Source organism: Diadema setosum, chromosome 18 (assembly GCF_964275005.1).
Source record: "Diadema setosum chromosome 18, eeDiaSeto1, whole genome shotgun sequence".
Taxonomy (NCBI): domain Eukaryota; kingdom Metazoa; phylum Echinodermata; class Echinoidea; order Diadematoida; family Diadematidae; genus Diadema; species Diadema setosum.
In genome coordinates, this window is record NC_092702.1 from 34096861 (window position 1) to 34107542 (window position 10682).

General features: G+C 42.3%; 1 protein-coding gene across 1 annotated transcript; it reads right to left on the reverse strand.

The window, feature by feature from the left end:
* Positions 1 to 1002: 1002 nt before the first annotated feature.
* Positions 1003 to 2391, reverse strand: LOC140242086 (D(1) dopamine receptor-like). Its single transcript, XM_072321847.1, has one exon. It carries the CDS (start codon positions 2389 to 2391, stop codon positions 1003 to 1005), a length of 1389 nt encoding a protein of 462 aa, XP_072177948.1.
* Positions 2392 to 10682: the final 8291 nt, after the last annotated feature.

The window sequence follows — 10682 nt, forward strand, 5'->3', positions numbered from 1 at the left end:
AAAGGCAGATATCAGAGTCTTCCATGCCAAAACTCAAATCAGGATAATCTTGAACCATATTTTATTCTTAATACTCTGTCAACCAGCGTGAATGCAAATCAAATACGTCTGTAAACGACAGATTTATATATTTCAGGAGAGGGCAGAAGCAACAGGTGACGAAAGTTGATCGCTATCAAACCCGTAATTTTGTCTTTCTCTTAGGATGCAAAGGTCATCATTATAAGATTCTCATTTCTAAGATGCTCAGGTTTACACCCTAACCTTCACCTGTTGCTTTGAAAATGAGATCGTTTCTTGACGAGCCAATATGCAACTAGTTTTTGATTTTTGAAGCCCTCTTGGCAGTCAACTCGAGTAGACAGTTGAGGGAAGTACTTTCAATCTTATACGTATAATTAGCACCCAATGTCACTAGAGGGATTACGAGCTTGATTCAATGGTATATATTGATATATACACATATATATGGGGAAAGGGAGAATAAAATAGTTACTAGTTTGGTCGGCTTATTCCCTAAACTGCATACAAATCATCAAGTTTCGTATACACTTGTATACCATACGTTTTCCAGAAGACAACACCTCGAATAAATAATCTTGCATAATATACACTTTCCACATTAAATATAAAATCGTATCAAAAATACATCTGTGAAATTCTTCGGTAAATTCAGCTGATTTTTTTTCTTTAAAAAAGAAATGTACATAGCTCTTTCCTCACGAGTTTATCTTTTTACAGATGGTGTTCAGCGCCAGCTGAAGCGACCGACGTCCCCTGATCTAACTTGAAATATTTTCTCGTTCTTCCTCTCTGAAATATAAATATGAATAGTTTTATATGATAGGGGAGCCTTTAGATACCAAGGACTTTTGTCTTGAAAGCAGTCTTCGAAGTAATTTCACAGCTGTTTGAAACCTGTTTTTTAGACATGTCACAATAAACATAGAGAGCACTGTAGAAATGAACAAGACATCGTTACACTCATGCACGCAGCCTTCATCACGTGTTTGAATTGTCGGGGTCGAGTCTTTTGTATTGCGCTAGTCTATGCCCGACGTTGCGCTCTGGATAGGGGAGCTCCTGCTGCCTCAGGGGGTCCCGCTCACCCCCGGGGGTGTCCTCGACAGCGGCGTCCGACACCACCCTGAGTACCCGGGGAGTACCGGGATTGGAAGGAGACGCGGACCCGCTGCCTTCCGGAGGAGCTGGTGGCGGCGCATTCCTACACTCACTCTCACTCTTCAGGTTTGTCTCATGGTGGTTGTTCTTCCTCCTCTCATTTTTATTCGAGTCTATTTTGCCGTTGCCTAGGTGGGTGAGGAGCGTGGTAGTCGTGCTGTATTGCAGCGTTCTCTCCCGTAGGAATCTCTGTCGACACAGTAACCGCTTAAACGCATTGCGAAATTCGCGGTTGGTAGCATAAATAAGAGGATTTAAACAGCTGTTGATATATCCCAACCATAGCACCACGGTCCACACGCCGGCCGACACGCAGTTGGCACAGAACGGCACTATACAATTGACGACGAAAAATGGCAGCCAGCAGCAGATAAACACACCAAGGATCGTTCCTAGTGTCTTGGCAGCTTTGTGCTCGCCGCGCTGGTTGCTGTCCATAGGGGTGTTATGAGCTCGAATGCTCTTCTCCTGCCGATGAGCCTCACGGTAAATCCTCATATAAATCGCCAGCATGATCGCAGAAGGGATGTAGAAACTTATGCAGGAGCTGATGACAGCGTAATAGGCGTTGAGGACGAATTCGCACTGGGGTACCTCATTCAGTAGTGGATTAGGCTGGCCCGCTATGGTGTAGATGTCACTGAATACTGGTATGAATGAAAGAAGGGCAGACACAATCCAGGCTACAGCGATCATAATCAGCGCTCGCTTTTTGGTCATCTTCTCTTGATATTCAAAAGGCTTCGTGATAGCCCAGTAGCGGTCCACGGCTATCACGCACAGGTTCAGAATAGACGCCGTAGACATCATGATATCGAGGGCAGAATGGACTTTACAGAAGACACCGAATGGCCAGTAGCCGAGAGTGTAATACACCGCGTTCCAAGCCATTACGAGGCACGCCACCAGAACGTCCGACACGGCTAAAGACACGATAAACCAACTCGTCTGCTTAACCCGCAGACGCCGCCAGGACATAACAGCCGCGATGACGAGGATGTTGCCAAAAGCCGTTGCCAGTGTTACCACCGCCAGGGCCACACCTGCCCCGATGTTGGTGGTAACTTGCGAGTTGAGCTCGGTCTCATTTGTAGAGTCGTTGGCGAAATCGTAAGAAGACCCGTAGGACGCCGTCGCGGCGTCCGAAGTGAAGTCGTCCATGATGTAGGCACTTCGCGAGACGTGGAACTCAAGGCCGCGCTCTACCATCACAAGCCAATGCTGAACTCATCCGGGGTTTTCACCAGGAGCAGACGCTTCGGCTGGTCCAAGTCATTCTCCTGGCTTCCCCTTGAGAGAACGATGTTTTGAGCTGCTTTCTAGGTAGAGAGTGAACCGTAACCCACTCGGAGAGAGCGTTTCTATAATACTTTACTTGTCTCCTTTTAGCACGGATGCTCAGCTGCCATGCAAGCCATTCGCGAATTCATCCAGCAGAAACCTCGCTCAATGAACTCGAAAAGCGCAGGTTGATACCACCATGTAATCGACACGCTGTTCCAATCGGTGGAGGACTACTTGAAGAGTGTTGTTGACCGTTTCATAAGTCCTCCAGGGCCCTTCTCATGGATTCGCCGGCGAGAGCGAGTCGGTATCCAACCAGCGGCCTATGGGCACGGCGGAAAAAAAGAGAATGAAAGAGAAACAAGAAATGGTTAGTTGAAATCTGTCGTGAAATTTTAAACCAGAACGAGAAGGGGCGGAAAGGAAATAGAAGCCGCCTCGGTTCCTAGCGGCTACAGGTAAGAGTGCGAGGTGTAACCGATGCGGCCACGGCATGTTCAAATTTACATCTCTCTTCGCCTCCCTCTTTAAAGACAAACTCTTTTCAAGGGTATTGTTCATCTTCACATTTAGAAAGAAAAACACGACAAAGCATTTAAGATAATAAACAGACCATGGTCAAACAACCCCTCCCCAAACAATAAACCTGTAAGATTAAGAAATTATTGCAACTGTTCTTGGAAAGCTTTCCATTCATGCTTCAGTATGGTGCTGCTACTGCTCTGTCAAGTCTTAGATTTAGACTCATTTAGATCATTATTCATCTTTCACGGGTTATGTTAAACAACACGAATTCTTCTATCAAGCTAGTCACTGTCACATAAAACAATATGTACCCTGAAAAAGGCACTGATAAATAAGACATCGCTCAATATCTTCTCCTCTCAGCTTCTTTTCTTTATTGCTCGTAGGAAACGGATAATCTTGTGAAAGAGGTAGAAAAAAGAACAAAATGTCTTCTTCTTGTCGTGGCTGCGTTTCACCGCCTCCATCGCCATCAACCATGCCCACAGTCTCTTATGGAATCCCTCCTGAAAGCTCGGCTCCTTCGGGTACCCCCGGCTGGTAATGTTGGAGAAGGGAAAGATGACTGGGGGAAGCCTTCTCGAATTCTGTTTGGCTAAGCAATGCTATAAACACGAGGACGCCTTAGGCCTATTCATATAACCTTCTTTCTTAGTCTCTTCCGCACTGGCCCGCTTTGATCAGCCTCGTTTTTCCGGAACAGGAGCTTTCATTAGAATGACGCGCCCCAAATTGGATTGAGAGAAATTTTAAGGGAAGCCAATCTTTCCCTGGCAGTTTTACAATCACACAAGAAAATGCGCATCGTCTTATTACTGTTAGCTTTAACTTTCCGCACCCCCCCCCTGATTAATGCAATTTTGAGAGAATACAACGCACTCGGATTTGCCTTAACCCGACTCTCTGCAGATCGGAAGCTGCCACAATTTATGGTAAGCGGCATTAAATTGTAGACAACTTACAACATGTTTGTGGTGAAAAAAAAATATCGAAACACAAATTTATACATTCGAACTGAGTAATTACGAATAATAACAAACTGGTTTGTTTTCGTAGTTACTTTATACTACTTGATTTTTTTAATGTAGGTTTAGTTTGTAAGTATTTTGCCATGTTGGATAGGATAATTCGTCTAATCATCCACATAATTTTTTTTTTGTACACACACACATACACACACATAAAATGTTGTCGTTGTTATAGGCGCAGGTATACAAGAGAATATAAACACTACAGATTGCCTTGCTGCTAGAAAGAGCAAGTCTCGACCGCCCAACAATAAGACAATCCGAGACTGCCATCGGTCAGTTACCTATCTCCTGATTAAAACGTTATTGAATTTCAGCTAGCAGGAAAGTTGGGGCACAGATTAAAGCAACAAACACACACACACTCAAATATAACACAGGCTAAACAATTGTGTTGATAATCAAGATTCCACAATCTTGGTTAGTTAATCTTGTATAAAGTTAAGGACTTTCATGGAGTGGGGTACAGGAGGGCGACCTGGGGTAAATTAGTTTCCCCTCAAACAAGTAAGAGTGCATTACAAGTCATTTATTCTGCACAGCTCAACGCGCCCTTTCCACGATGCTTAAAAGAGGGCGCTGTCGCACGAGTTGATATCCCACCTAATGGTAGGAACTGATGAGCTATACAGAACGTACAGATTTGCGCGGAGTTCATAGGTGTGAGGTGGTTGTATGAAGGCTTTGCATCAGTTTATTGTGATAAAGAGACGGATATTACGAATTAAACATGGATATAAATGATTTACAAAGGTTTTTGATTTAAAGTTTAAAAAGGTGGAAATTTTCAGCTTAGTTATCCCCTCAGTAAGGTCCTCACAATAATGTCTAGTTCTCAAACTTTACGATAAGACATTGGCTCCTTCGCATGAACTACTTCAAAGATATCAAAAAACGATAATATGTTCATTCCTTTAGCATTATTCCTCATATAGGACTGATGCAAATTCTGATGTTTGACTCATGACATGGTAGAACCACAACGAAGGAAGAGAGAAAAAAAAATATCCTCTTGAATTTATCATTCGTGGAAATCTGTGGCGACGTCCTCTGAAGCGTAGTCGAGCGCAGACGCAAAAGCAATACGCCACTCGAAGAGAAATCCAATAAACGTGATGGGTCAAGACTGCACTGACCATTCAATTATGCTAAACTGATTGTCCATCTGGCCTCCGATTCGGATTATGAGGGAGTCCTGTTAGGCCGAAGTTAATGAAAGACAGGATTAGCTCCAGACCAAGAGCTTTAACTCTAATCAGTCAAGGTAATCTAAAGATAAATACATCGCCTGAAACGAATGGATTATTCTTACTTTTCACTTGCTAAACCTGTTAAAGCACCGGTATTATTCAGCTGACGGCTATAATTCCCATGGAGGTCAGTTGAACAAATTTATATATATATATATATATATATATATATATATATATATATATATATATATATATATATCAGTGTTTAATTATGTTTGCAGTGTGTGCGTTTGTATGTGTCTGACAGTTAAATGTGTGTGTATGTGCGAGTGGATGTCGGAACCACGGGGGTTAAAGACGAGGTTCCTGGCATGCAAGTCCGCCACGTGAACCTGATCTCCCGCCGTCAGCCCCAAATTACTCACGGGGCTTGTTCGGGGAAGGGAATGTCGGGCTGGAATGCTCCCCCTTGTTTACCAACACGCCATGACGTCAGCAATGCGTACGCCGGCCGCGCCGATCAAAAGTCGTGAAACCCCAACTCCCGGGCATAATTCTCCCCCTGATGGCCTTAAACGAGTTTCGATCAAAGAATATCAAGCATGATGAGTGATTTAATCGATTCCCGCTCCCTTTCACTCCGCCATTACCTGTCATAATGTTAAGAGGAAATGCATGCACATCGTTACGTCACAGAGTCGCTATAGCGCGGTGAGTGCCACGAAATAATCTATTACTGGTTGATTCGACTTGAATGACAGGCAGAAGAAAAATTGAAAACAACCACAGACGAGATAAGTAAGCAATTCTAAAAGGAACACAAACTATCGACTCTGAGGTCAAAGTTTCAGTCATACTCTCGCTCCTAACAGTTAACCTCTGTCTATCGCCTTTACGATAGCCACTCTTGTTTATATTTTTTTCTTCCTTGACACTGGCTATACGAACTAAAATCAATGTTAAGACATTAGTATTGTTAAGAATACAAAATGTAAACAATCGTCATAATAAAAATGTTTCGAGACTAAACAGTCTACAGTTATGGTTTAGTGGGGGAAAATAGTGATATCGCCTGTTATTTTCCGCTTTATTAAAAAAATCTCTATATGGTAGGATGCTTTGTGATACAACTGACCTAAGCATATGGATCAAATGTGATATCTCGAACATTTTTCAAATCACTGCTCCTAATGGTGAACGGTACCTTGAAAGTACAGTGTAATGACACATTGAGTATTGAATATTGACGTCAAAATGGCGGAACACAGTCAAGGTAAAATGGTTTCCCTGATATCAATCGTGACTGAGGACTCTATCAGTGGCAGTGGGATCCGTAATGATCTGCGTCATTTTCCGTGAGTTCACTTACGTCGAGTATTCAACGTCACTTTCGTTAATTAACACAGACATGACACGGGCTTTTAATTATCAATCTGCGATTCGCAGCCCCCTCTTCCTCCCAACTCCCTCTTTATGCCCCCTATCTCTCTCTCTCTCTCTCTCTCTCTCTCTCTCTCTCTCTCTCTCTCGCTTCTGTTGCATTCTTACTATAATGTGAACTCACACACACACCACACACACCCAGACACACAGACCCACATATCTGTATAACTGGACACACTATACCTCTAATAACAGATGCTAATCGTATCAAAGTGTTCAATATTGCCCTTCAGTTTAGAACGGAAATCCTCCTCGTGCGTAAATATATCAAACTTGGGACGACAGGTACAACAACAACAACAAAGAAAATATCCACACAAAAAAAAAGAAAAAAAGAAGCAAGAACGAATTACTGACGTATCAAAGACGATCTACTGGAGATGTTGAAGAACACACTACTTACAGGGAGAGATTAAGAATAATTGTTTGTGTGGGCATAGGGACTATTACAGCGTGTGTGTGTGTGGAATAAAACAAAACAAAACAACGTCTTCGATCATCTACTTCTTTTACATTTCAGACACCTAAAGTGAAGCATTCATGGGGAACTCGTCCTTTTTCCCACATTGGACCAAAAGTTTGGAATGATATGCCTGTCACTGTTCACCAGTCATCCTCTGTGGAATCATTTAAACATCAACTAAAAACATATCTGTTTAGTATATATTGTAGAAAAAAGTGAAGATGTCACAGGTAGTATTAAGCAATGTTAAGGAGTACATAAGGACAGAAAGGGGGGGGGGTGAAACAGAAGAAAAAAATGTACGAAAATGACAATGAGGGTCCTTAAGTAGGAAGAGGGAAATAAAATGGAGTCTACAAAACACACTATACCCTGCATTCAATGTGAGTTGTTTTAATGAGGATTATGTTTGCAGGAATCATTGACTACATCATTGTTAGCTGCGTCGCTCTTCTAGGACTTTGTAGTGAATGAGATTTACATAATGACACGGTATTTTAGCTTTCATGGGACATTAAAATCGCATAACATGGGATGGGGCTTTTAATCAGGTTTATGTTTTCAGGGTTGATTAATCACAACATTAAACAAAGTAGGTGCGTTGCTCCGGTAGAAGTTGACAGGGAAGAGATTTACATAATGACAAGGTACAATGTAATCTAGCTTTTAAGGGACATGCAAATCGCACATGATGGGATGGGACTTAATACTTAAAGAGGCGTTGCGAGATAACATTGTCACATTTGTTCCGGTTCACAGAGCTATTTCATAATCTAGGACGCTATGAGCATGATGGGTTACACACTATAAAGGAAACATTATCAGAACTGCGTCAACGATAGGCCCCCGTATTTACGCTGTCATCAACAGCTTTGTGACGATTGAACGGTGAGAGACTAGTCTACAACTAGCTCTGTTTTGTGGCTCGCATAAAAAACTTGCGAATACCGTTCCATCAACTATGCCAGACCATATCAAACGCACACACATGCACGTACACAAGCAGGAGAACGACTGAAGAAAAAAAAAAAAATCTGACAGCAATAGCAAAAAGCAGCGCTTGGAAGTGATGTGTTATACGACAATATCTCCTTTCATAGTGAAAGGACCGAGAACCCCAAAGATGGCACATGCAGAGCTATAACCTAGCCGATCACTGCTGCTCAGGGAATGTCGACAACTGTTTTATTTATGACTGTTTGACAGAGAGTACAAATTGAAGCGAGGACCGGCTTACATCCCGGGGGAAATCAAAAGACTCTGCGTATAATAAACCGACTACGATCAACTCAACGCGATCGAATCACAAACAATTATGATTTCTCTATGCTTCCTAGCCCCCCCCCCCATCTCCCTCTCTCCCTTTCTCTCTCTCTCTCTCTCTCTCTTTCTCTCTTAATGGACAAATCTCCCACTATAAGTCTTCCCTATAATCACTACCACTGCAATTCCAAAACCATGTTTTGATGGTTTTGGGTATGAGAAGATACGGATACATGCCCTGTAAAGTATGTCAGACAACAAACCATATAATCATATGAAATCATGATTAAATATTGAACGATGAGGCCACAAAAGTATTGACTCTCTTTTTTTTTCTGGGAATATCTAAGTCGTGGCTATGAGTAGGATTAGTCATGCTATTAATTTCAGTGACATAAAAAATGCTTGTTGAATGTTTGCGGCTCATAAGAAACTTCATTTTAATTTGATCCAAGGGTATTACACAAATGAAAAATTATAGAAAGATTTTTTTCATCTTTTAGGCCCTGTCAATTGAGACACGAGCACAGAGTCATAAAAAAAGAAGAAATTTACATGTATAAGGAGTCGGATATCAACAATCTGGAGCGTATGGAGAATATACATGACAGACACGTGGTTCAGAATTCAATCAATTGCATTCTACCCGTCATATTTCACTGGACATTACAAGATTTACCATTCACCCTCTTCCTCTCCCCCATTCCTTCCCCCTTCATCCTCCATTGATCAGTGCTTACAACAGAAAATCATCATGAGATATCAAAGTATATCATCAATAGCATTGTTTTGCGTTATGTATAACACACTGTCACATCCGTTACCACTCACTGATAATCAGTTTCTGAATCTACCCGCGAGAGAGACACTGCGTAGAATACAATACTTATGTTGGCCTCGGGTCAATAAAGCTACTGCTCGAGCGAAGAGCCATTGTCATTATCACGCTAGTCACTAGACCTTGACGAAAGCCTAACACACACCATATCCGTGTACATCAGATGAAGATATGAAACAATTCTGTAAATACATGTGCTAAAAGAGAGGATTTTCTTGCTATCCGTATCATGGTCATGTAATTTGGGGTTTACTTCTCAACGAACCACGCTTCCGGAAAACACAATCAAACAAGTTAAGAAACCCCCGCCAAAACAACAACAACAAACAAACAAACAAACAAACAAACCATCCCTTCCCCCACCTTACACATGCCTCTGCATGAACCCCTGTCAATTTCAAAATAATCAAATTCAAGTAAAACCATTTTTCAATTTCTGTCATCCTCTAGGTATTCTCCCTTCCTTCGTTTCGCTCCTCCCACCTTATCTTCCTCGTGCTCTTTTCTTCTCTTTCCTGCCCCCCCCCCCCCCCCGTTTGTTACCAACAACTTGTTCTGTTTAGCGGATAAATGACTAAACACGGAAGGCGGGAAAACTAGACAGGGTGAAGGTGGAAGAAACAGACACCCACCAGCCCGAAAGGATCCTTACGTAGGCCAGAGGTGAACTTGAGATGGAGAGACAAGGTCTGACCAAAGGAGGTACTATAGGTTCGGCTAGTACCTCCTTGGTCTGACGAGTCCATCGGACAGGGGTATCCGACCTTACGGACTGAGGGAATTTTCGAGAACTGACTATTCAGAGGATTGTTGCCCGGTTTACGCATTCTGATCGGAATTCTGTGGAATCTTGGTGTCACAAACACACACGCCTATATCATAATAGTTTGTAACAATTTCAGCATTGACAAAGAAGAAGAGATAGAAGGCATGAGACAGTTAATATTCTCTTTTGTAACAGTTGACAGAGGAGAAGAATGGAGTGAGAAAACTGGTGGGTCAGAGAACATCGCGATACTGTTTACTTAATACGGATAAGCACATAACGAAGTGTTGGCAAATGAGAGATGCGAGCAGGGCGAATAAAGTCTGAAAAGGAAAACTTTTTCATAATGGAAGAGCAGGATAAAAAAATAGTTTACAACTACAAGAGAGAGAGAGTGAGAAAATGGAAGATGATGAGGAAAGGGAGATAGGGGAAAATAGATAGATAGACAGATAACTAGACAGACAGAAAAAAGAGAGAGATATTCAGACGACCTGTGGATTGCAATCAGAGGGAAATAAATACTCGCAGAAAAAACAATCTCCAGCCAATGAGTTCGGGAGAGCATTGATTTTGGCCGCGTTGCAGATCCTTAATAATTCCCAGCGGGAAATGCAAGGGAGATTGAAGTGTGTATAGAACAGCTTCGCTTCGGGGTGAGGTCCGGGTGATGGAACAGGGTTCGTTGTAATTCTTC